The sequence below is a fragment of the Odocoileus virginianus genome, chromosome 12 (genome assembly GCF_023699985.2).
Source record: "Odocoileus virginianus isolate 20LAN1187 ecotype Illinois chromosome 12, Ovbor_1.2, whole genome shotgun sequence".
Lineage (NCBI taxonomy): Eukaryota > Metazoa > Chordata > Mammalia > Artiodactyla > Cervidae > Odocoileus > Odocoileus virginianus.
The window spans coordinates 26,949,637-26,977,439 of NC_069685.1; the positions used below are offsets into that span (position 1 = coordinate 26,949,637).

Sequence of the window (27,803 nt, forward strand, 5' to 3'; positions counted from 1 at the left end):
AAAAATGCTTATGTTTTCACTGCACAATCTTATCTACTTATTAAAACTGAGAGAGGAATAGCTCTGACCTGGACTTTAAAAGCTTGGGCTTTAGAGACAAAGAGATGAAGATTTCTTCTTGATTCTGTCAGCAGCTTGCTGAATGACTCCAGGCAAATGGCCTGAACCTTAGTTTCCACTTCCCTAAAAAGAGAATAATGCTTTTTATATGCTGGCTTAGTTTCTCAACCTTCTTGGTTTAAGAACCCCTCTTCAGTATACTTAAAAATTATTGAGGACTCCAAAAAGCATTTTTTTGTGTGTGTGGGACATTTATCATAATACTAATTAAAACTAAGACATTTTTTGTTTTATTTTTTAAATTTGTTAATAATTTTATTTATTTGGCTGTGTTGCGTCTTCGTTGCTGAGTGGGCTTCTTCTCTAGTTGGGGTGAGCAGGGGCTACTCCCTAGTTATAGGCTTCTCACTGTGGTGGTTTCTTCTGTTGTAGAGCAGGGCCTCTAGGGCCTGGGGGCTTCAGTAGTTGCATCACACAAGCTCAGTATTGGCAGCTCCCAGGCTCTAGAGCACAGGCTCAATAGTTGTGGAGCACGGGCTTACTTGCTTCTTAGGACGTGGGATCTTCTCAGACCAGGGATCGAACCTATGTCTCCTGCATTGGCAAGCAGATTCTTTATCCCTGGGCTACCAGAGAAGACCCTAAAATTTATTCTTTTTTTTTTCTTTTTAATATATTTTTTTATTGAAAGATAATTGCTTTACAGAATTCTGTTGTTTTCTGTCAAACCTCAAAATGAATCAGTCATAGGTATACATACATCCCCTCCCTTTTGAACCTCTCTCCCATCTCCCTCCCCACCCCACCCATTTAGGTTGATAGAGAGCCCAGTTTGAGTCTCCTTAGCCATACAACAAATTCCTGTTGGCTATCTATTTTACATATGGTAAATGTAAATTTCCATTTTACTGTTTCCATACATCTCACCCTCTCTTTCCCTCTCCCCGTGTCCATAAATCTGTTCTCTATGTCTGTTTCTCCACTGCTGCACTGTAAATAAATTCTTCAGTACCATTTTTCTACATTCCGTATGTGTGCGTTAGAATATGATATTTATCTTTCTCCTTCTGACTCACTTAACTCTGTATAATAGGTTCTAGGTTCATCCACCTCATGAGAACTGACTCAGATGTGTTCCTTTATATGGCTGAGTAATATTCCATTGTGTATATGTACCATAACTTCTTTATCCATTCATCTGTCAGTGAACATTTAGGTTGCTTCCATGTTCTAGCTATTGTAAATAGTGCTGCAGTGAACAATGGGATACATATGTCTTTTTCAATTTTGGTTTCCTCAGGGTATATGCTTAGGAGTAGGATTGCTGGGTCATATGGTGGTTTTATTCCTAGTTTTTTAAGGAATCTCCATACTGTCTTCTCGGAGAAGGCAATGGCAACCCACTCCAGTACTCTTGCCTGGAAGATCCCATGGACGGAGGAGCCTGGTAGGCTGCAGTCCATGGGGTCGCTAGGAGTTGGACTTGGCTGGGCAACTTCACTTTCACTTTTCACTTTCATGCATTGGAGAAGGAAATGGCAACCCACTCCAGCATTCTTGCCTGGAGAATCCCAGGGATGGGGGAACCTGGTGGGCTCCCGTCTTTGGGGTCGCACAGAGTTGGACACAACTGAAGTGACTTAGCAGCAGCAGCAGCATAATGTCTTCTATAGTGGCTGTATCAATTTACATTCCCACCAGCAGCACAGAGCGTTCCCTTTTCTCCACACCCTGTCCAGCATTTATTGTAGACTTTTTCATGACGGCCATTCTGACCAGTGTGAGGTGATAGCTCATTGTGGTCTTGATTTGCTTTTCTCTAATAATAAGCAGTGTTGAGCATCTTTTCATGTGTTTGTTAGCCATCTGTATGTTTTCTCTGGAGAAATGTCTGTTTAGGTCTTTTTTCCACTTTTTGACTGGGTTGTTTGTTTTTCTGGTATTTAGTTGTATGTGCTGCTTGTATATTTTGGAAATTAATCCTTTGTCAGTTGTTTCATTTGCTATTATTTTCTCCCATTCTGAGTGTTGTCTTTTCACCTTGCTTATAGTTTGCTTTCTCAGCAAAAGCTTTTAAGTTTAATCAGGTCCCACTTGTTTACTTTTGTTTTTATTTCCGTTGCTCTAGGAGGTGAGTCATGGAGGATCTTGCTTTGATTTATGTCATCGAGTGTTCTGCCTATGTTTTCCTCTAAGAGTTTTATAGTTTCTGGTCTCACATTTAGGTCTTTAATTCATTTTGAGTTTATCTTTGTCTATTGTGTTAGGAAGTGTTCTAATTTCATTCTTTTACATGTAGTTGTCCAGGTTTCATAGCACCATTTATTGAAGAGGCTGTCCTTGCCCCATTGTGTATTCTTGCCTCTTTTGTCAAAAACAAGGTACCCATAGGTGCATGGGTTTATATCTTGGCTTTCTATCTTGTGCCATTGGTCTTTGTTTCTGTTTTTGTACCAGTACCATACTGTCTTGATCACTGTAGCTTTGTAGTGTAATCTGAAGTCAGGAAGGTTGATTCCTCCAGCTCCATTCTTCTTTCGCAAGACTGCTTTGGTTTTTTGGAGTCTTTTGTGTTTCCATATGAATTGTAAAATTTTTTGTTCTAGTTCTGTGAAAAATGCCATTGGTAATTTGATAGGGATCGCATTGAATCTGTAGATTGCATTAGGTAGTATAGTCATTTCCACAATATTGATTCTTCCTACCCAGGAACTTGGAATATCTCTCCATCTGCATGTGTTGTCTTTGATTTCTTTCATTAGTGTCTGATAATTTTCTGTGTTATAGTTCTTTTGTCTCCTTAGGTAAGTTTATTCCTAGATATTTAATTCTTTTTGTTGCAGTGGTGATTGGGATTGATTCCTTAATTTCTCTTTCTGACTTGTCATTGTTAGTATATAGAAATGCAAGTGATTTGTGTGTATTGATTTGGTAACCTGCAACTTTACTAAATTCACTGATTAGCTCTAGTGTTTGATAGTATCTTTAGGGTTTTCTATGTACAGAATCCTGTCATCTGCAAACAGTGAGAGCTTTACTTCTTTTCCAATTTGGATTCTTTTTATTTATTTTTCTTCTCTGATGGCTGAAGCTAGGACTTCCAGAACTATATTGAATAATAGTGGTGAAAGTGGACACCCTTGTCTTGTTCGTGATCTTAGGGGGAATGCATTCAGTTTTTCACCATTGAGAATAATGTTTGCTGTAGGCTTATCATATATGGCCTTTACTGTGTTGAGGTAGGTTCCTTCTAAGCACATTTTTTGAAGAATTTCAATCATAAATGGTCCTGAATTTTTTTTAAGGTTTTTTCTGCATCTATTGAGATGACCATATGGTTTTCATCTTTCATTTTGTTAATATGGTGTATCACATTGATTGACTTGCATATATTGAAGAATCCTTGCATCCCTGGAATAAACCCACCTTGATCATGGTATATGAGCTTTTTGATGTGTTGCTGAATTCTCTTTGCTACAATTTTGTTGAGGATTTTTTCATCTATGTCCGTCAGTGATACTGGCCTGTAGTTTTCTTTTTTTGTGTGTTGTCTTTCTCTGGTTTTAATATCAGGGTGATGGTGGCCTCATGGAATGAGTTTGGAAGTGTTCCTTCCTATGCAATTTTTTGAAAGAGTTTAGAAGGATAGGCATTAGCTCTTCTCTCTAAATGTTTAATAGAATTGTCCTGTGAAGCCATCTGGTTCTGGGCTTTTATTTTTTAGGATATTTTGTTAACAGCTTCAATTTCAGTGCTTGTAATTGGGTTCTTCATAATTTCTGTTTCTTCTTGGTTCAGTCTTGGAAGATTGAACTTATCTAGGAATCTGTCCATTTCTTCCAGGTTATCCATTTTATTGCCATATAGTTGTTCATAATAGTCGCTTATAATCTTTTCTGTTTCTGCATTGTCTGTTGTAACCTATCCTTTTTCATTTCTGATTTTGTTGATTTGATTCTTCTTTTTTTTCTTGATGAGCCTGACTAAAGGTTTATCAATTTTGTTTATCTTCTCAAAGAACCAGCTTTTAGTTTTATTAATCTTTACTATTGTTCTTTTGTTTCTTTTTTTTTTTTACCATAAACTTTTTTTTTTTTAGTTGGAGCCTAATTACTTTACAGTATTGTAGTGGGTTTTGTCATACATTGACATCAATCAGCCATGGATTTACATGTGTTCCCCATCCTGATCCCCCCTCCCACCTCCCTCTCCACCCGATTCCTCTGGGTCTTCCCAGTGCACCAGGCCCGAGCACTTGTCTCATGCATCCAACTTGGGCTGGTGACCTGTTTCACTATAGATAATATACATGTTTCGATGCTGTTCTCTCGAAACTTTCATTTCTTTTTCAATTATTTCTACTCAGATCTTTATGACTTCTGTCCTAATTTTGAGGGGTTTTTGTTCTTCTTTTTCCAGTTGTTTTAGGTGTAAAATTAGTTTGTCTATTCGATGTTTTTCTTATTTCTTGAGGTAGGATTGTCTTGCTATAAACTTCCCTTTTAGAACTGCTTTTACTGCCTCCCATAGGTTTTCAGTTGTTGTGTTTTCATTGTCATTTGTTTTTAGAAATTTTTTGGTTTCCCTTTTGATTTCTTCAGTAACTGGTTGGTTATTTAGAAATGTGTTGTTTAATCTCCATGTTTGTGTTTTTCACAGTTTCTTTTTTGTGATTGATATTTAGTCTCATAGCATTGTGGTCAGAGAAGATGCTTGATATGATTTCAATTTTCTTAAATTTACTGAGGTTTGATTTGTGACCCAAGATGTGGTCTATCCTGGAGAATGTTCCATGTGCACTTAGGAAGAAGGTGTATTCTTCTGCATTTGGATGGAATGTCCTGAAGATATCATTGAGATCCATCTCATCTAATGTATCATTTAAGACTTGTATTTCCTTATTAATTTTCTGTTTTGATGATCTATTGGTGTGAGTGGTGTGTTAAAGTCTCCTACTATTATTGTGTTATCGTCAATTTCTCCTTTTATGTCTCTTAGTGTTTGTCTTATGTATTGAGGTGCTCCTATTGGGTGCATAGATATTTACAATTGTTATGTCTTCCTCTTGGATTGATCCCTTGATCATTATGTACTGTCAAGGTCTATTTTTTCTGATATGAGGATTGCTACTCCAGCTTTCTTTAGCTTCCCATTTGAATGGAATATATTTTTCCATCCTCTCACTTTCAGTCTATATGTGTCTTTAGGTCTAAGGTGGGTGTCTTGTAAGCAGCATATATATGGGTCTTATTTTTTTAATCCGTTCAGCCAGTCTGTGTCTTTTGGTTGGAGCATTTAATCCATTTACATTTAAAGTAATTGTTGATATATGTGTTCCTATTTTCATTTTCTTAATTGTTTGGGGTTGATTCTGTAGATTCTTTTTCTTCTCTTGTGTTTCTTGACTATATAAGTCCCTTTAAACATTTGTTGTAAAACTGGTTTGATGGTACTGAATTCTGTTAACTTTTGCCTGTCTGAATAGATTTTTATTTCTCCATCAATTTTGAATGAGATCCTTGCCAAGTACTGTAATCTTAGTTGTAGATTTTTCCCTTTCAGTACTTTAAATATATCCTGCCTTTCCCTTTTGGTCTGCAGAGTTTCTACTGAAAGATCAGCTGTTAAATGTATGGGGTTCCCCTTGTATGTTACTTGTTGCTTCGCCCTTGCTGCTTTTCATAGTCTTTCTTTGTGCTTGTTAGTCTTTGTTAGTTTGATTAGTATGTGTTTCTCCTTGGATTTATCCTGTATGGGACTCCTTACGCCTCTTGGAGTTGATTGACTATTTCCTTTTCCAGGTTGGGGAAATTTTCAACTATAATATCGTCAAAAATTTTCTCATACCCTTTCTTTTTCTCTTCTTCTTCTGGCACCCCTATAATTCAAATGTTGGTGCATTTGATATTGTCCCAGAGGTCTCTTGAGACTATCCTCAATTCTTTTCATTTGTTTTACTTTATTCTCTTCAGAAGTTATCTCCACCATTTTATCTTCCAGGTCACTGATTCATTCTTCTGCTTCAGGTATTCTGCTATGATTCCTTCTAGAGTATTTTTAATTTCAGTAATTGTGTTGTTTGTATGTTTATTCTTTAATTCTTCTGTGTCTTTGTTAATTGATTCTCACATTTTCTCCATTTTGTTTTCAAAGTTTTTGATCATTTTTACTAACATTATTATGAATTCTTTTTTGGGTAGTTTGCCTGTTTCCTCTTCATTTATTTGGACTTCTGTGTTTTTAGTTTGTTCCTTCACTTGTGTAGTATTTTTCTACCTTTTATTTTTTTTTAACTTGCTGTGTTTGAGGTCTCCTTTTCCCAGGCTTCAAGGTTGAATTCATTCTCCCTTTTGGTTTCTGCCCTTCTGAGGTTTGTCCAGGGGTTTGTGTAAGCTTCATAGAGGGTGCAATTTGTGCTGAGTTTTAGATTGTTTGTTTTTCCTCTGATGGGCAAGGCTGAGTGAGGTGGTAATCCTCTGATGATTGGGTTTGTTATTTTGTTTTGTTTGTTGTTTAAATGAGATGTCCTGTGCTACTGGAGTGTGCTGCTGATGGTTGGGTGATGCCGGGTCTTGTATTCATCTGGTTTCCTTTGTGTGAGTTCTCACTCTTTCATACTCCCTAGGGTTAGTTCTCTGGTAGTCTAGAGTTTTGGAATCGGTGCTCCCACCCAAAGACTCAGGGATTGATCTCTTCAATGATCCTTGTCAAGTTGGTTTAGCCAGAATGCCATTATATTTCCTCTTAGGGATTTTTCATCCACAGACCCCCAACTCTGCTCTGGATCTCATATCTGACCTATCAGAGAACAGCATCTGAAACTGAGAGATGGTACCCATCCTTCTAATTCATGCTGAGCCTAGTGGAGTGTATGTGGGAGAGGCTGGATGGTGTTCCCAGACTGTCCCCTGAAACTGATTTCCCTGGGCGCCTTCCTTGGAGGGGACTGTAGGGACCCACATTCAGAAAATGCTGCTTAGTTTGGCATTTAAATCCAACAGGCCAGAAATAACACTCTTAACTGCTTAAAAGTGTCCTGCTTCCCTCCTCCAGGCAAAAGGGGTCTTTAAAGAATGAGGAACTCGGGAAGCCCAGTTCCTCAATGAATGAATAATTTTTGCTCTGCTTTGTGGGGGACTTTCCTGGTTCCTTAGATGGTAAAGAATCCATCTGCAATGTCCCTAAAATGTTTTTAATTGAAGGATAATTGCTTTACAATATTGTGTTGTTATTTTCTGCTATACTTCAACATGAGTCAGCTGTAGGCATACCTATGTTCCCTCCCTCTTGAACGTCCTTCTCACCTCCCATCCCGTCCTACCCTCTAGGGTGTCACAGAGAACGGGTTTGAGCTCCTTGAGTCGGACAGCAAATTCCCACTGGCTCTCTGTTTTACATGTGGTAGTTTATATGTTTCCGTGCTGTTCTCTCCGTTCATCCCACCTTCTCCTTCCCCCCAGTCCCATGTCCACAGGTCTGTCCTCTGTGTCTGTGTATCCATTGCTTTCTGCAGGTAGGTTCATCAACACCATTTTTCTGTGTTCTGTGTTGTTATTGTTCAGTCTCTCAGTCATGTACAGTTCTTTGTGACACCATGGACTGCAGCACGCCAGGCTTCCCTGTCCTTCACCATCTCCCAGTTCATTTCAATTTAGTTCAGTTGCTCAGTTGTGCCCGACTCTTTGTCATCCAATGGACTGCAACATGCCAGGCCTCCCTGACCATCACCAACTCCCGGTTTGCTCAAACTCAAGTCCTTTGAGTTGGTGATGCTATCCAACCATCTCATCCTCTGTTGAACCCTTTTCCTCCCACCTTCAATCTTTCTCAGCATCAGGGTCTTTTCCAATGAGTTAGTTCTTTGCGTCAGGTGGCCAAAGTATTGGAGTTTCAGCTTCAGCATCAGTCCTTCCAATGAATATTCAGAACTGATTTCCTTTAGGATTGAGTGGTTTGATCTCCTTGCAGTCCAGGGGACTCTCAAGAGTCTTCTCCAACACCAGATAGAAAGCATCAGTTCTTTGGCACTCAATCTTGTTTTTGGTCCAACTCTCATATCCGTACATTTGTACTGGGAAGACCACAGCTTTGAATCTTTGTCGGCAACCTGACGTCTCTGCTTTTAATATGCTGTCTATGTTTGTCTTAGCTTTCCTTTCAAGGAGCAAACATTTTTTAATTTCATGGCTGCATTTACCTGTTCTCAGTGATTTTGGAGTCCAAGAAAACAGAATCTGTCACTGTTTCCATTTTTCCCCCTCTGTTTACCATGAAATTATGGAACCAGTTGCCATGGTCTTAGTTTTTTGAATGTTGAGTTTTAAGCCAGCTTTTTTACTCTCCTCTTTGACCCTCATCAAGAGACTGTTTAGTTCTTCTCTCTCTGCCATTAGAGTGGTATCATCTGCGTATCTGAGGTTGTTGATATTTCTCCCTGCAATCTTGATTCCAGCTTGTGCTTCATCCAGCCTGGCATTTCGCATGATATACTCTGCATATAAGTTAAATAAGCGGGGTGACACTGTACACCCTTGACATACTCCTTTCCCAGTTTGGAACCAGTCCATTGTTCCATGTCTGGTTCTAACTGTTGCTTCTTGACCTGTGTGTAGGTTTCTCAGGAGATAGGTAAAGTGGTCTGGTATCCCAATCTTTAAGAATTTTCCACAGTTGGTTGTGATCCACACAATCAAAGGGTTTAGTGTAGTCAATGAAGCAGAAGTAGATATTTTTTTGAAATTCTCTTGATTTTCTGTGATTCAACGGATGTTGGCAATTTCATCTCTGACTCCTCTGCCTCTTCTAAATCCAGCTGTTATGTCTGGAAGTCCTCAGTTCACGTACTGTTGAAGTCTACCTTGAAGGATTTTGAGCATTACCTTGCTAGCGTGTGAAATGAGTGCAGTTGTGCAGTAGTTTGAACTTTCTTTGGCCTTGCCTTTCTTTGGGATTGTAATGAGAACTGACCTTTTCCAGTCCTGTGGCCACGGCTGAGTTTTCCAAATTTGCTGGCCTATTGAGTGCCCCACTTTCACGGCATCATCTTCTAGGATTTGCGATAGCTCAGCTGTAATTCCATCACCTCCACTCGCTTTGTAGTGATGCTTCCTAAGGCCACTTGACTTTGTACTCCAAGATGCCAGGCTCTAGGTGAGTGGTCACACCTTGTGGTTATCTGGGTCATTAAGATCTTTTTTGTAATGTTCTTCTGTGTATTCTTGCCACCACTTCTTAATATCTTCTGCTTCTGTTAGGTCTGTACCATTTCTGTCCTTTACTGTGCCCATCTTTGCTCAAAATGTTCCCTTGGTATCTCTGATTTTCTTGAAGAGATCTCTAGTCTTTCCCATTCTATTGTTCTCCTCTATTTCTTTGCATTGTTCACTTAGGAAGGCTTTCTTATCTCTCCTTGCTATTCTTTGGAACTCTGCATTCAAATGGGAATATCTTTCCTTTTCTCCTTTGCCTTTTGCTTCCCTATGTATTTGCTAATATACAGTATTTGTTTTTCTCTTCTTGACTTATTTCATTGTATGTAATAGGTTCTTCATTCATCTACTTCATTAGAATTGACTGAAATGTCTTCCTTTTTATGACTGAGTAGTATTCCATTGTATATATGTAAAAGCTTCTTTATCCATTCATCTGTTGATGAACATCTAGGTTGCTTCCATGTCCCAGCTATTGCAAATAGTGCTGTATTGAACACTAGGTTACCTATATCCTTTTCAATTATGGTTTTCCCAGGGTATGTTCCCAGTAGTGGAACAGTTGGATCATATGATAGTTTTATTCCTAGTTTTCTTAAGGAATCTCCATACTCTTCTCCATAATGTCTGTATCAATTTACATTCCTACCAACCATGCAAAAGGAGTTCCCTTTCTACACACTCTCTCAAGCATTTATTATTTGTTGATTTTTTTCCTGATGGCCATTCTGATCAGTGTGAGGTGATATGTCCTTGTAGTTTTGATTTGGATTTCTCTAATAAAGTACAATTTGAGCTACTTTTCATATATTTATTAGCCATCTGTATGTCTTCTTTGAAGAAATGTCTGTTTAGGTCTTCTGCCCACTTTCCACTTTTTAATTGGGTTGTATGTTTTTCTATTATTGAGTTGCATGAACTGCTTGTATATTTTGGATATTAGTCCTCTGTCAGTTGTTTCATTTGCTATTCTCCCATTCTATGGGTTGTCTTTTCACTTTGTTTATAGTTTCCTTTGTTGTGCAAAAGTTTTTAAGTTTAATTAGATCCCACTTGTTTGTTTTTATTTCCATTACTCCAGGAGGTGGGTCATAGAGGATCTTGCTGTGATTTATGTCATAGAGTGTTTTGCCTCTGTTTTCCTCTAAGAGTTTTATAGTTTCTGGTCTTACATTTAGGTCTTTAATCCAGTTTGAGTTTATCTTCATGTGTGGTGTCAGAAAGTGTTCTAATTTCATTCTTTCAAATGTAGCTGTCCAGTTTTGCAGCACCTCTTATTGAAGAGACAGTCTTTTCTCCATTGCATGTTCTTGCCTCCTTTGATGAAAGAAAGATGACATAACAGGTGGAGAGTAATTTCATGTTACTGGGTTGGCAGAATCAATGGTGTCAAAGATCAATATACTATCAAAAGCAGTCTACAGAGTCAGTGCAATCCTTATCAATTTACCAATGGCATTTTTCACAGAAGTAGAACTAAAAATTTCACAATTCATATTGAAACCCAAGAGACCCTAAATAGCCAAAGCAATCTTGAGAAAAGGAACAGAGCTGGAGGAATCGTTCTTCCTGATTTCATCCTGTAATACAGAGCTCTAGTCATCAAGACAGTGTGGTACTGACCCAAAACACAAATGCAGACCAATGGAATGAGATCGGAAGCCCAGAGATAAACCCATGCACCTACAGGCACCTTATCTCTGACAAAGGAAGCAAGAATACAAAGCTAGGACATTTTTAGAACAAACAGGAACCTAAGAGTGCATTTCAGTAGCCATTAGAGCAATGACAATATCACAGGTTACGTTATATAAACTTTGGTAAGCTCCGGTGTAAACTCATGCGCAGATGAGAGTGAAAAGAGAATAATGCCTTCATGTTACTATGAACGTAATTTTGTCTTCACGGGTCCCTGTATCACTTTTGAGAATTACTTGTTGAAAAAATAATGACCTGATAAAATCTTATTATAAAATGCCAGATGAAAATAGTACAATACAATCAGCATACTATATCAGTCCCAGTTTTTTTTTTTCTTAAAAAAATACAAAATTCTCCCCTCAAATCACATTTATAAATAAGAATACATCCAATATTTATTAAGTTGATTGTGTCCAGATGTTAGTAGTATTTATTATCAGGTAGTTTTAAAAAATCAGGTAATTTTTTCTTCTTCATTTTTCTGTATCTTCCTAATTTTTTAGGATAAACATTACTTTTGCAATCAGCAAAAAACCACTTGTGCTTTACCAAGGATAGTTTTCTTGGCTTACACTTGTAGAATTTTTATGGCTTACATTTTCTTGTGGAACAAGGAAAGTAGTTTAAATCTCTCTCTCTCTCTGGTTGAAGGGTTTTCATTTTGCTATTAAATCTGAATCAAAAGAAAATTTCAAACTAAAGAATTTTCATGTTTAGTTTTACTGTCTAATTAATACAACTTTATATCATCAAAAATGTTGCAACCATACCATCTTGTATAAAGTCTAGTTTTATTTTGTGACTTTATATACAAGAACTCATTGTGTAAAAGAATGTGATTCATTTATCCTGTGCCAGTAGCCTGCTAATAATGAGTTCGCAAATGTTTTTCTTTTATAGGAGAAAGCTCAGGCTGTGGAACTCTGGCAGACTTCTTCTCAGGAGTTGTACAAGCTACAGAAACTTTACCAGGAACATATGACTGAGGCCCAGATTCATGTTCTTGAAAGTCAAAAGCAAAAGGTAATTTTGGATTTCATGATTTTCTTGTGTATCAATAAGTTGCATTCTGAAGAAATTCAGTTTTGGAGAAGAATGCCCAAGTCTGTAGTGTTATATTTATGTTGCCAATAAATAGATCTTTGATGGTTAGAAATCTTTTGAACACATACATGATCAAAATAGTGCCTAGTGTACATTGGGCTTTAAGATGTTATTAGCACTGAAAGCTGTATTTAGAGCTAAGAAGCGGCCATAAGGTTTTATGTATAAATGAATCTCTAAAATGTTTATATTCCTGATTTTTTTCCTGATTTAAAAAAAGACCAGAACTGTTCATTAGTTTATGGACAGTGAAGAAGGCTACTCAAATATGATGACAACACTATGTAAAACGAAGATGTTAACAACCTTAAATGTGGCCTTTTACTGAAATAGATATCAACTGCCTCTAACGTAAATTCATCAGAATAGGATTTTAAAAGAGGAAGGAATGTTAATGTTTATTAAGGATTTCTTTATGTCCAAAAGCATTTCTTTTAAAGTGGGCATCTAACTTTTATATCTCTATTAACATACACTCACTATCTCACAAAACCATCCATTCCATTGCAAAATCTACCTCCCTTATCTTTCCATTGATTCTTTTTCTGCTAAGTATATTGAAAACTTTATGACACAGAAAAGGTATCTTTTTTATGCTTTGGTGAACTTAGAATATTCCTAAGTTCAGATCAGCTTCCAGCATTTTATCCTTTGAACTTCAGTGTATGAAATAACCTTATTCCTGCGATGTGAATTTTTTTTGCTAGTCCCCCTTCTGGGACATCTTCATCATTTCCATCAGAACTTCTTTCTTCACTGATGTTGGGTTCATTTTCACTAAGTTATCCTTGCTGGTGTGTCTCTAGTCTCCTGAATAGTGGCAGTGTCCATGTTCTCACAGTCAGATATTTTCTTCTGTAACTTCATTTACATCATCATCCAGAGTTGTCACTTTCTGTTTCTTCGCAGCAGTTTTATTTTTATTGGCTTATTCCTTCTTTCAGTTATCAATTCTTGTAAAAATGTCACATGAGTGTATTATCCCTGGGAGAAAAGGAGACAGCACAGCTGCACACTCTGCTGTCTGTGCATGAACTGAATAACATGCTCTGGGACCAGAGACAGACTTCAAAAGTAATTATAGACACTGATCACGATGTTCTGTTATTACATAGTCACTTGTAGACTGAAGAGTTAGCAGTCTGTGTTTTACCTAATAATGATTAATATACTTGAGTAATATATAATCAGTGTTATATACAGTATTATACAGTTACTGTGTTGGTGACTGAAATTTGAATCATGTTATACAGAATTAGTGTAATTGAACTGTACCACAGTAAGTGAAAATCATGCATTTCAAGACTACAGGACATGGACTGCCTGTACTCTTTCAGTGCACGAGATGCTGTGTTGTCTCTTATTTCATTCTGTTTAGTTGTTGTGCTGAATTATAAAGTCCTTTAAAATGTGTTTAAAGAGGAACAATAATAAGCCAAATATCGACGCAACTAGTGGAATAAAGATTCTTCTGACCATATTCTCATATAGTAAAGAAAGCAATTTTTCCTTATCAAGACTATGTTATTAGTATAAATGTTGGTTAGGAAGGGGGTTGACTTTTCTCACCATAGTATTGGATCATACTTTCCTCAGAGAAATTCATAGTAATTTATGCATATATATGTGTGCGTGTGTGCCAAGTTGCTTCAGCTGTGTCTGACTCTTTTCGACTCTATGGACTGTAGCCTGCCAGGCTTCTCTGTCCATGGGATTCTCCAGGCAAGAATACTGGAGTAGGTTGCCCTGCCCTCCTTCAGGGGATCTTCCAGACCCAGGGATCGAACCCACATCTCTTGCCTCTCCTTCCTTGGCAGGCAGGTTCTTTGCCACTAGCACTACCTGGGAAGCCCCATACGTATATGTAACACTGCAGTTTATGTTTTATATATAATATATAATACCTAGCATAATATCTAACAGTCTTCATTTGCAAATGATTTGTAGTTGCTGAGTCTTTGCTGTAACTCGGGATTTGAATGTGTAGGGTTCCCTGGTGGCTCAGTGGTAACGAATCCTGCTGCCAGTGCAGGAGACACAAGAGACCCGGGTTCGACCCGTGAGTGAGAAGATCCCCTGGGGAAGGAAATGGCAACCCACTCAAGTATTCTTGGCCTGGGAAATACCGTGGACAGGGTAGCTTGTTGGGTTACAATCCATGGGGTCACAAAAGTCAGACACGACTTAGCATCTAAACAACAACAAACATTTAAAACTAGGAAGTAATTCCAATTCTGATTCCTTTCCTATGGATTTTTGAGAAGTTAGCTATCACTGTGTCTCTCTTCAACTCTTACAGAGTTTTCAAATTCCAGTTTATGACCATTTGTATTATTATCATTACAAATGGGTATTTTTACCTAAGGAAGTCATAATAATACTTATGTTGCTTTTCAGTTTACAAAATGATTTTTCCAAACATGCCCCGGTTTGAAAATAACTCACATGTAATCTGAGCTGTAATACTTTTACCTGTGAGTTCTAGAAATCATTTCTAATATAAGTATGTTTTTGAAGGCTGTTTCTTCATTTAGGTCTTTCAACTAAGCCATTAGGTTTTGTTTTCCACCTGAATAAGATCATTTTTATGGTACAACTTTGAAATTGGGGTTTTTTGGGGGGTTTTAGTTATTACTGTTGCTGTTTGCATAGACCTTACAGATAATACTTGGTCTTTATTTGAAGCTTTATCTATGAAACTTCAAATCTGTCATCTGACATATTAACAGCTCCTCCCAACTTTATGTCATCTGCACATATGATGTTTAATTTGGTCATAGTAGATAATCAAAAGGTTTAAAACTTGTGGGCCAGTCAAACCATGAGACTTATAAGAAGAGGGAAAGGCACAATAATAACTGTTTATGGTTTGTATTATAGGTTTTAAATAGGTTTGAATGTGGTTTTCAGTACTGGATAAGTTGTCTCTATCATACCTCTCTCCTGATGAATTGGTTTCTAGAAATAATTTTGTCATGTCCGCCTCTCAGTCATTACCCCATGGACAGCAGCACACCAGGCTTCCCTGTCCTTCACCATTTCCCCATGCTTGCTGAAAGTCAAGCTGTCAGTGATGTCATCCAGCCATCTCAACCTCTGTCGTCTGCTTCTCCTCCTACCTTCAGTCTTTCCCATCATCAAGGTCTTTTCTAATGAGTTAGCTCTTTGCATCAGGTGGCCAAAGTATTGGAGCTTCAGCTTCAGCATCAGTCCTTCCAATGAATATTCAGAACTGATCTCCTTTAGGATGGACTGGTTGGACCTCCTTGCAGTCCACGGGACTCTCAGGAGTCTTCTTCAACACCACAGTTCAAAAGCATCGATTCTGTGGCGCTCAGCCTTCTTTGTGGTCCAGCTCTCACATCCATACATGACTACTGGAAAAACCATAGCTTTGACTAGACGGACCTTTGTTGGCAAAGTGATGTCTCTGCTTTTTAATATGATATCTAGGTTTGTCATAGGTTTTCTTCCAAGGAGAAAGCATCTTTTAATTTCGTGGCTGCAGTCACCATCTGCAGTGATTTTGGAGCGCCCCCAAATAAAGCCAGTCACTGTTTCCACTGTTTGCCCATCTATTTGCCATGAAGTGATGGGACCAGATGCCATGATCTTCATGTTTTGAATGTTGAGTTTTCAGCCAGCTTTTTCATTCTTCTCTTTCACCTTCATAAAGAGGCTCTTTAGTTGCTCTTCACTTTCTACCATAATAGTATTATCTGCTTATTTGAGATTATTGATATTTCTCCCAGCAGTCTTGATTCCAGTTTGTTCTTCATCCATCCTGACATTTCGCATGATGTACTCTGCATATAAGTTAAATAAGCAGAGTACTCCTTTCCCAATTTTGAGACCCAGTCTGTTGTTCCATGTCCTGTTCTAACTGTTGCTTCTTGACCTGCATACAAGTTTTGCAGGAAGCAGGTAAGGTAGTCTGGTATTTCCATCTCTTTAAAGAATGTTCCACAGTTTGTTGTAATCCATACAGTCAAAGTGCTTAGTATAGTCAATGAAGCAGAAGTAGAGTTTTTCTGGAATCATCTTGTTTTTTCTATGATCCCATGGATGTTGCCAATTTGATATCTGGTTCCTCTGCCTTTTCTAAATCTAGCTTGAACATCTGGAAGGTCTCGGTTCACATAATGCTGAAGCCTGGCTTGGAGAATTTTGAACATTACTTTGCTAGCTTGTGAAATGAGTGCAATTGTGTGGTAGTTTGAATTTTCTTTGGCTTGCCATTCTTTGGGGTTGGACGGAAATCTGACCTTTTCCAGTCCTGTGGCCACTCTTGACTTTTCCAAATACGCTGGCATATTGAGTGCAGCACTTTGACAGCATCATCTTTTAGGATTTGCAATAGCTCAGCTGCAATTCCATCCATGACGTTTGTTGGTAGTGATGCTTCCTAATGCCCACTTGATTTTGCACCCAGAGATGTCTGGTTCTGGGTGACTGATCACAGGATCGTGGTTATCTGGGTCATTACAATCTCTTTTGTACAGTTCTTCTATGTATTCTTGCCACCTCTTCTTAATATCCTCTGCTTCTGTTAGGTCCATCCCGTTTCTGTCCTTTATTGTTTCATCTTTGTATGAAATGTTGCCTTGGTATCTAATTTTCTTGAAGAAATCTATAGTCTTTACCATTCTGTTCTCTTCCTCTATTTCCATTGTTCTCTTAGGAATTCTTCTTTATTTGTCCTTTCTGTTTTTAGAATTCTGCATTCAAGTGGATATATCTTTCCTTTTCTCCTTTGCCTTTTGCTTTTTTTCTTTTCTCAGTTATTTGTAAGGCCTGTTTAGACAGCCATTTTGCCTTTTGCCTTTCTTTTGCTTGGAGATAGTTTTTATCACCACCTCCTTTACAGTGTCACAAACCTCCATCCATATTTCTTCAGGCACTCTATCAGATCTAATCCCTTGAGTCTATTTGTCATTTCCACTGTATAATTGTAAAGGATTTGATTTAGATCGTACCTGAATGGCCTCATGGTTTTCCCTACTTTCTTCAATTTAAGTCTGAATTTTGCAATAAGGAGTTCATGATCTGAGTCATTGGCAGCTCCCGGTCTTGTTTTTTCTAACTGTATAGAGCTTCTCCATCTTCGACCACAAAGAATGTAATCAGTCTGATTTCAGTATTGACCACGTGGTGATATCCATGTGTAGAGTTATCTCTTGTGTTGTTGGAAGAGGGTGTTTGCTATGACCAGTGCGTTTTCTTGGCAAAACTCTATTAGCCTTTGCCCTGCTTCATTTTATACTGCACAGCCAAACTTGCTTGTAACTCCAGGTATCTCATCATGACTTCCTACTTTTGCATTCCAGTCCCCTATGATGAAAAGGACATCTTTTTTTGGTGTTAGTTCTAGAAGGTCTTGTAGGTCTTCATAGAACCATTCAACTTCAGCTTCTTTGGCATTAGTGATTGAGGCATAGACTTGGATTACTGTGATATTGAATGGTTTGCCTTGGAAACAAATAGAGATCATTCTGTCTATTTTGAGATTGCACCCAGGTACTGCATTTTGGACTCTTTTTTCAACTGTGATGGCTACTCCATTTCTTCTAAGGGATTCTTGCCCACAGTAGTAGATACAGTGATCATCTGAATTAAATTCGCCCATTCCAGTCTATTTTAGTTCACTGTTTCCTAAGATGTCAGTGTTCACTCTGCCATCTCCTGTTTGACCACTTCCAGTTTGCCTTGATTCATGGACCTAACATTCCAAGTTCCTATGGAATGTTGTTTTTTATAGCATCAGACTTTACTTTCACCACTAGACAACATCCACAACTGGGCATTGTTTCTGCTTTGGCTCTGCCTCTTCATTCCTTCAGAAGCTATTTCTCCGGTCTTCTTCAGCAGCCTATTGGTTCATCTTTCATTGGTTCATGAAAGAGTTAATCTTTCAGTGTCATATCGTTCTACCTTTTCATACCGTTCATGGGTTTCTCAAGGCAAGAATGCTGAAGTGGTATGCCATTCCCTTCTTCAGTGGGCCACTTTTTGTCAGAACTGTCCACCATGATCCGTCCATCTTGGGTGGGCCTACACGGCATGGCTCATAGTTTCACTAAGTTAGACAAGATTGCAATCCATGTGATCAGTTTGGTTAGTTTTCTGAGATTGTGGTTTTAATTCTGTCTGCCCTCTGATGGATAAGGATAAGAGACTTGATATAATGGTTTCACATAAAATAATTAGCCATGTTAGTTTCCATATTGTCACCTTATTTAATTTTGTGATCATTAAACATTTGTTTCTTTTTATTTCTTTGACTATTGATCTCACAGTGCTTGTTAGAAGAAATACAAGTGATGTCATCTAGATTTATTTTTTATTTTTTTTGTTGTTGTTTTTTTCCATTTATTTTTATTAGTTGGAGGCTAATTACTTTACATCATTACAGTAGTTTTTGTCATACATTGAAATGAATTAGCCATGGATTTACATGTGTTCCCCATCCCAGTCCCCCCTCCCACATCCCTCTCCACCCGATCCCTCTGGGTCTTCCCAGTGCACCAGGCCCGAGCACTTGTCTCATGCACCCAACCTGGGCTGGTGATCTGTTTCACCCTAGATAATATACATGTTTCAGTGCTGTTCTCTTGAAACATCCCACCCTCGCCTTCTCCCAGAGTCCACAAGTCTGTTCTATACATCTGAGTCTCTTTTTCTGTTTTGCATATAGGGTTATCGTTACCATCTTTCTAAATTCCATATATATGTGTTAGTATACTGTAATGGTCTTTATCTTTCTGGCTTACTTCACTCTGTATAATGGGCTCCAGTTTCATCCATCTCATTAGAACTGATTCAAATGAATTCTTTTTAATGGCTGAGTAATATTCCATGGTGTATATGTACCACAGCTTCCTCATCCATTCGTCTGCTGATGGGCATCTGGGTTGCTTCCATGTCCTGGCTATTATAAACAGTGCTGAGATGAACATTGGGGTGCACGTGTCTCTTTCAGATCTGGTTTCCTTGGTGTGTATGCCCAGAAGTGGGATTGCTGGGTCATATGGCAGTTCTATTTCCAGCTTTTTAAGAAATCTCCACACTGTTTTCCATAGTGGCTGTACTAATTTGCATTCCCACCAACAGTGTAAGAGGGTTCCCTTTTCTCCACACCCTCTCCAGCATTTATTGCTTGTAGACTTTTGGATAGCAGCCATCCTGACTGGCGTGTAATGGTACCTCATTGTGGTTTTGATTTGCATTTCTCTGATAATGAGTGATGTTGAGCATCTTTTCATGTGTTTTTGTGCCATCTGTATGTCTTCCTTGGAGAAATGTCTGTTTAGTTCTTTGGCCCATTTTTTGATTGGGTCATTTATTTTTCTGGAGTTGAGCTGGAGGAGTTGCTTGTATATTTTTGAGATTAATCCTTTGTTGCTTCGTTTGCTATTATTTTCTAGGCATAATGATTTTAGACTTGATTTTAGTCTAATTTTAAATATGGGTTTCAAACACAATGTTATTTATGTACCCTTTCTTCCTGCTATAGGATAAGCTGACAAGTTTTCAGCAGCTGACCAAGCATCTTCATGTTACTAATGAGAACGTAGAAATGGTAAGTAAAAATATCCATTCAGTGCACTTATTACATAAATTAGAAATTGTCACTATAAGTAGTCGTATTTTCACTAAGGTAAATCAACAAGGTAAAAAACTTGAAACTAAAATAGGTAGACCGTACTCTTTTCTTTTTATCTGTCTTTTCTTTTGCATTCAGTAGCGTAACATGGGAGTTTACAGTAGGTTCTAGAGATCTAAAACTAACATCTATCTGAAATATATTCTAATCTGAAAATGCTCCTAGGGTTCTTGGTAAGATCTCCTGAGAGTAATCTAGACTGTGAGTGCCTCAAGAGTAGGGTTCACTCTTTATTCTTAGTATTTCTTCTAGAATATGGTTAGGTATCAACTAAGAATGATAGAGCTGCTAGACAAAGGAGTAGCCCAAATGCTTAAAAACAGTAGGACACTGAGAACCACTTGTTAGTGGATTGACCACCCATCACCTGAATTGCTATACCTAAATTTCCCTTTAATTTTTCCTAAAAGAAATATAATTAGCCTTCCCAGTTCTGCTCTTTAACCCCTACACACACACTTTTCTTTTTTTGTTGTTCTTGGTTTTTTTGTTTTCCTTCTTGGAATTTTATTTTACCTGATTGTTGAGTAATAGGATTATGACATCTCAGATAATTCCTCTCTTTCTTCATTTTGCTTAGTTACCCTGCTAATCCTTGTTCGTTCCTAATGTCTTTGTCTAAGAGTGGAGTTGTGCCATTAAAAGTAAGTTTATCCAATCACTTTTATTCTACTTTAAAACATTTCTCCTTTAACCATGTAAAAATGACTAAATTTCTCCCTATTTATGTTAATATTGGAAATTTCTAATCACTTATTTTTAATAATGTGCTTCTTAGAGTTTTAAAATAGTACTAAAGTGCTTCAAAATAAAATGATGACTGATTTCCTTAATTAAGAAGTCTTGTTTCTACATGACATTAAATAATTTAACCTAACGTCACAATTGCTTATTCTTTCTTTCAGTATTTCCTAAAATTGTGCTATTACATAATCCTTTGGAATTTTATGCCACAGTGCCCATATTTTATTATATTTAACCCTATATTATTCTGATGAAAGTCATAGAAAACTATGTAAATATTTACAGGACATACTTAAAAAATTTCTAGTGAGTGAGTAAAGTTCACTCAGTCATGTCTGACTCTGCAACCCCTTGGAATTCTCCAGGTCAGAATACCAGAGTGGGTAACCATTCCCTTCTCCAGGGGATCTTCACAACCCAGGGATCAAACACAGGTCTCCTGCATTTCAGGCAGATTCTTTACCATCTGAGCCACCAGGGAAGCCCCCCCCCCACCCCAGAAAAGAAGACAATTGTAAGGTGTTCATAATAACAGGCCAGAACTAAGAATGATTAACTATGGATATAATAAAAGAGATACAGAAATGAAAGTTGGATGAAGCATTTATGTTATAAAGAGCAAGGAAAAGATTATTCTGTGGTTAAAATAAAGAAAAATGCTAAGAGAAGTTTTTAAGACTTAAGAGTTTGTCTTAATACATCACACATTAAGGTATAAAGAAGACTCTGGAGGTCTCGCTCAGTCGTGTCTGACTCTGCGAACCCTTGGATGGTAGCCTACCAGGCTCCTCCATCCATGGGATTCTCCAGGCAAGAACACTGGAGTGGGCTGCCATTTCCTTCTCCAGGGGATCTTCCCAACCCAGGGGTCGAACCCCGGTCTCCTGCATTGGAGGCAGACGCCTTACCGTCTGGGCCACCAGGGAAGCCCAAGGAAGACTCTACTAAGTGTAAATGTTAAGTGACGGCAAAGATTCTGTAAATCTCGAGCATTCAGAGCATGGTCATAGCAGCAGATTTGAGTCAAAATCAAATAATTTCCATTAAAAATTTTTCTGTTTATATGAATAAACTCTCAAATGAATAGATTCCTATATATGTACAGAAACAGTGTATATAACAGAGTATATAACAGAGAACAAAATCTTTTACAACCAGTGTACTTTAGTAATAGGCAGAATGTAAAAGGCCCTAAACTAAATGATACCTAAAAATGTTTATATTTATTTATTATTACTATAGATACAATAAGAGTTTATGTTTCCTACAGATTGTCTTTAGTGAAAGCATATTTTTCTTGAGATTTCTTCATCTCTATAAAGTAACCCCAAAATATTTGTCAATTGCATGCTAAGTTCCTTCTGCTGTCATGGGTTCTGTAGTTGAAGGGAAATGTGCATCTGTTCACAGAGCCCCTGTCTAACTGGTAGAATAGGAATGATATTGGAAATAATCGGTGATTGAAAGGAAGACTTCCAGGGTCCTTTATGAATCTCCAAGTTCTATATTATTGATATAGTACATAATTTACTTTGTGATCACAAATATGTAACGTCATAAAGCCATATTCAGATGCAATTGTTGAGCTCTTACTAGGCTTGCTAGCAGGTTATGTGTGATTGTTCCCTATACTAGCTTCTTAAAATTCACAATTCTAATGTATACTTCTGCTAATGACTCTACATAATCTACCTTTAAGGTGCTCACATACAGTAAAAAACACAAGCATTAATTATTCCAATTCAAAGACTATATATGTTATAGTAAAACATTAATGGTACATTACAAATGTTTACAAAGGAATTCAGAAACATGAATCAGTTTGGGCTGAGTCATTGAGGTAGCTTCACAGGAGAATTTGAATTGATATTAAAGATGATCTAGTCCCTCAAATGATACAGGCATCCTTCTATTAAATGCTTTTCAGTTTAGATGATCCTCTAGTCACTGTTTTTAATATCCCTTCCTTGTAAGAGATCTTGTCATTTCCCCCAGAGCCTGTTCCTTTGAATGCTAATTATTAGAAAGCTAAAATATTTTTACCAGATTTCCTCCCACCGATGTATGATTTTACCTTTTGGAATAACAGAACAAAATCATTTCATTTTCAAGTCAACCTTTCAGTTATTTGCATGTAATCATATGTCTTGCATAGCTTATGTCCTATGCCACATCCACTTTTCTGTTTTAACTTTTTAATTTACCTACCTCTCATTATTCTATCCTTGTTTCTCTGTATGCCTTGATGGTCTCTTAAATTGTGGCCTGTGAATTAAATACTAAATTCTGTACTGGAGTTGTCCACTTCCCAAGGTAAAGATGTAGTCCTCAGGCTCTCTTTCATGTCTTAATTAGGAATTGATTCACTCCTCAAAGGTATAAGTACTCAGAATGTACTGAATCATGTGCAAGATACTGGCAGTTCTGGGTGAAACTGGTCTTCAAAAATAGGCTCATGTTGTAGCAAGGAATATTAAACTTTAAATTCAGTACTTAAACGTGCTGCAGTGTGCATTATGAAAGTATATATAAAGTTTTATCAAAATGCAAAAAGGAAACAGTTTTGCCTTAAGAGCGAGTGGACCACATGGGGTATGCAGTGCTGAATGCTGGCAGAATGAGGACATCCTAAGTAGAGGGATATTACAAAAGTGGATTTAAAATATGATATACGGGAGGGGGGATCAGGATGGGGAGCACATGTAAATCTATGGTTGATTCATGCCAATGTATGACAAAAACCACTACAATATTGTAAAGTAATTAACCTCCAACTAATAAAAATAAATGAAAAAAAATATGATATACAAAAGTGTACTTAAAATATGAAGTCCATGAAATTGGCTAGAGTATGAAAAAAGCTCGATGAAAACTGCTTCAGGGACTTGCGTTGGAGAGAGGTGTGAATGATCTGTTAAAATGGAAAGAGACTGAAAACAAGACTATCAGTTAGAAGGTAATAATAATTTATATGACGTTGCCTTTAAGGCATATAGCTAATGGTAATGATAAGGAATTTGTACCATCATGGTATTACCAGCACTTATGGAAGATAATCAGTTCCCTTAGAAAAAGAGTTTTTCTACACTTGGAAAGCTGCTTCATATCTTACTTTAGCATTAGCAGACCTTGAGGAAAGCTTCCCAAAGTATATAATTTATTTGGGCAGTAATACCAGGCAAAACCAGTAGGGGAGTAGAGAGAGAAGACTGGGAAGGGAGAAGAAGGCAGCCAATAAAGGATTTTTATTAGTCAAGCAAATTAACCCTGTGCGTAACTGAAACTTAATCCCACTAATGAACTCTGGAAGCCAGTTTAGAAACAGGCTCAGAGTTATTCTACCATAGGGCATGGGAATTTGGGATTTTTACCTACCAATTTCCTTCATTCATTGTTGTTGGGCTCTTACGGAACAGGCTGGGGACATGAATTCTACACCACCTGTAGTCGTCTACATAGAAAAAGACCACGGAAAGGCTTTGCTCTTTAGGTGAGCAAAGGAGGCTTAGAAGGCCGGAAAAAATCAGAAGATGCAGAAATGTAAATGCAGGTAGTTTGAAATAAAGCAGGTGTCTGCTGAAATAGAGAAGGCAAGGAAAGAGAGCTAGGGCTATATTTTATCATTAAAAATCTAATCATTATCATGAGTTCATTTTTTTCACTTACACACCCTGTAGTTAGTCTGACATAGAGTTTTAAATGTTCTAATACTAAATGTTTCTTTTTTTTTTTTCTTGTGGCAGACTAATCAACATTTTCTGAAAACAGTAACTGAACAAAGTGCGGAAATTGAGCAGCTCCGAAAACAACTTAGGTATTGTCAAAAATAATTTTTGTTATAAAAATTACTTTTCTTCAGTGGAAGTGATGATGTCATAGTTCTTTCCATGAGTGGTTTCTTTCCCTTCCCTTTTAAACTTCTGTCAGTTACTTCTTATGTACATGGCCTTTTCAGTCTGAAGAGACTGAAATCAAGACTGTTAGTCGGGAGGCAATTATAATACGTATATGTGAAAGGATGTCCCATGATGGCAAATCCAGTGCTTATAGAAAAAAAATCAGTCCTCTTAAAAATTTGTTTCTACACATATTTTTCTTTAAATTCCCTCATAAGCAGACCCGAAGGGTTTCAAAGCATGTATGTTATTTAGAGGTAATACCAGTGAACAGCAGTAGAGAAGTAGGAAAGTGAGACCGGGGAGTGGAGGAGAAAACAGCTAGTAAGGGGTTTTTAAAAATCACTTAGCTTAGTACCATACATATATTATGACCCAGTGGTTTAATAGTCATTGCATTAATAAACTTCAGAGGATAAACTCCAAATGACCAAAAAAAAACATTTTTTCACTTTTCATTCCCCTTAGTCATATAAGGTTCTGTACTATGATGCTGTCATATAGAAATATCTTTAAATTGTAATGCATATTTATATTTTATAAAAAATACATTGTTATTGTTTGTTAAATGAACCTTGCTATTTATTTTGTTTTTCCTACCATCATGTATTTTGCCCTGCATATACATTAATCGGGTTTTTTAAAGGAAGACTTACTTTACAAAGTTTTATATATCACTCTTTATATTTTTTTTATTAACTTCATGAACTTTTAAAATTTAATTTAGTAAATTTATCTTCTTTCTCCCTAGACAGTTTTACTTGTGGGCTTTTATTTAATTCTTATTTCCTTCAGTGTTAATGATCTTGCAATTTAAAATAGTAATGATTTATTTAATTGCAATATCATCTTCCTCTTTTTTTTTTCAAAATGAAAATAGTTTTTTAAATTATAAAAGTGATGTAAATCCATTATAAAAATGCTTTGGGTAGTATGAAAACATCAAATTGCAATAAAATTCTGACAGGAAGTTAATACAGACTCCACAGGTTAAGAGCAGAGTCCCCAGTGTGACTGCACTGAACTCAGACACCAGCCACAAGTTCAGGAGTCCTCAGGCCACTCACACCTCTGATCAATTGAATGCAAATATGTTGGTGTTCCCCTTAAACCCCCAGGGTTGATAGTTCTCAAAAATGGCTCAGAGAACTCAGGAAAGCACCATACTTGTGATTAAAATTTTATTACAAAGGACATAAATCAGAACCAGCCAAAAGAAGAGACTTTTCGGTAAGATCTAGAAAGATCCCAAAAGCAGAGCTTCGTGTCCTCTCCCAGTAGAATCAGTGTGTTTTGCCCTCCTGGGACATCAGTGTGTTTACCAACCAGGAGTCTCACCTAAGCTTCAGTGTCCTAAGTTGTAACTGAGGTTTTATTATGCACATATGCTTTATATTGGGCTTTCCTGGTGGTTCAGCAGGTGAAGAATCTGCCTGCAATCCAGGAGACACGGTTCGATCCCTGAGTCAGGAAGATCCCCTGGAGGAGGGCATGGCAACCCACTCCAGTATTCTTTCCCGGAGAATCACATGGACACAGGAGCCTGGTGGGCTGCAGTGCAAAGGGTCACAAAGAGTTGGACACAACTGAGCGGCTAAGCATGCTTTATATTAAATGTAGACAAGTTTACATTACAATTAAGTGAAATTTATGATGACTGCATCAAAGAGCGAAATCCTCTGTGAATCAGTTTCTGAATTTTAAGTGTTATGACTAATTGAATGAATCATTGAACACTTGATTGAACTTAATCTCCAGATCTCCTTCCCTCCCTGAGGGTCAAAGCTTCAACTCTGTAGTTACATGGTTGGTCTTTCTAGTAGACCTCCTCCCATCCTGAAACTCTCTAGGGGCCTGCCATGAATCAGTTCATTAGCATGAACTCAGGGGTAGTCTCAAGTAAAGACATTGCCTTTACTTGGGAAGTTAAGGGTTTATATGCCCCATCCTAGAAGCTTAGACAAAGAATAGACAAAGTCATTATGCAACTCAAGTGGAAAATAAAAATCTCATAATTCCATTATTTAGAGGTAACTATTATTAACTTCTTAAATGTATAACTTGCTGCTGCTAAGTCACTTCAGTCGTGTCTGACCCTGTGTAATCCCATAGACGGCAGCCCACTAGGCTCCCCCGTCCCTGGGATTCTCCAGGCAAGAGCACTGGAGTGGGTTGCCATTTCCTTCTCCAATGCATGAAAGTGAAAGTGAAGTCGCTCAGTCGTGTGCGACTCTTGGCGACCCCATGGACTGCAGCCTACCAGGCTCCTCCATCCACGGGATTTTCCAGGCAAGAGTTCTGGAAGTGCCATTGCCTTCTCCAAATGTATAACTTAGGTTTGTGTATTTAAATATTTTAGGAAAAAAAGGGGGAGTGGTATACACACTAATAGCCTACTTTTTTTAACTTATAGATAATATGAATATCATATCAATATTATCAACCATACTATGGATGTGCTATATTTATTAGTTAAATTCTTAAATTCACCTTCTACTTTTACTCCTTTTTCATATTTAATAGAATATTTAGTAGCCTTTTTATAGGCTACCTAGTCACCAGACATTACAATTAGAGCAGTTTTAGAACAGTAAATACATATAGTTAGTGTTAGATATTATTTATAGTGATTAAATAAAATTTAATACTACTAAAGAAATTAAAATGAATCATATCTAATTTAGGCTGTTTAGAAGAAAGGCCAATTTGGTTGAGTCTTTTGTTATATACATTTTTTAAAACATCTTATTTTAAAATTGTTTTATCATAAAAACACTAGATACTAAAGCATAAACTGACAGAAACACAAGGCATCGTAGAGCAAATCCATAATGTTAGTAAAGGTTTTAACACTGATAGAATCTTTATCTGTTAAATATAAGTTAAATCTGATAAAGATTTAACTCTGATACGAAAGATGTGACTTATGTGATTAACAACTTGCTCTAACTCACCTCTCTAAAACATTGAATCCATTCTTTCAGTAAATATTTAGCAAGCATCAGCTATGTGCCAGACTCTACACATGGGATACATGTACAGTACAGTACAGCTAAAGACCTCTGTCTTTTGGAACTTACATATAGCTGGATCAGGCAGACAGTAAACACGATATCTTAGTATGTTAAGAGGCAATAAGTGCTAGAGAAGAACAAAGGAAAACAAAAAATCGCCCTTTAATAAATTTTGCCAGGGGAGTACTTAATCAAAATTTAAACGCAAGCCAAAAACGTAAAAATGGATTTGTTTGAGTATGTTAAAATGTAGAACTTGTGTTATAAAAATTAATGTAAGTCAAATGAAGACATTTGCAAAGCATGCCACTGACAGTGCATTAGTGTTGAGCATACATTGCCTAAACAAAAATAAATAAAAATCCATACACTATTGGGCAAAGGATATGAACAAACATTTCAAAAATACAAC

At 37.3% G+C, this 27,803-nt stretch overlaps 1 protein-coding gene across 3 annotated transcripts in view; it reads left to right on the top strand.

Annotated features, from left to right (window-relative positions):
- The window catches only part of SCLT1 (sodium channel and clathrin linker 1), a 225,298-nt gene that overhangs the window by 67,840 nt on the left and 129,655 nt on the right, over positions 1-27,803 (top strand). For all 3 annotated transcript variants that reach the window (XM_020886621.2, XM_020886612.2, XM_020886639.2), the window contains 3 exons: positions 11,871-11,993; positions 19,588-19,653; positions 24,225-24,295. In XM_020886621.2, the coding sequence (XP_020742280.2) occupies positions 11,871-11,993; positions 19,588-19,653; positions 24,225-24,295 (260 nt within the window). The remainder of the gene's footprint in view (positions 1-11,870; positions 11,994-19,587; positions 19,654-24,224; positions 24,296-27,803) is intronic.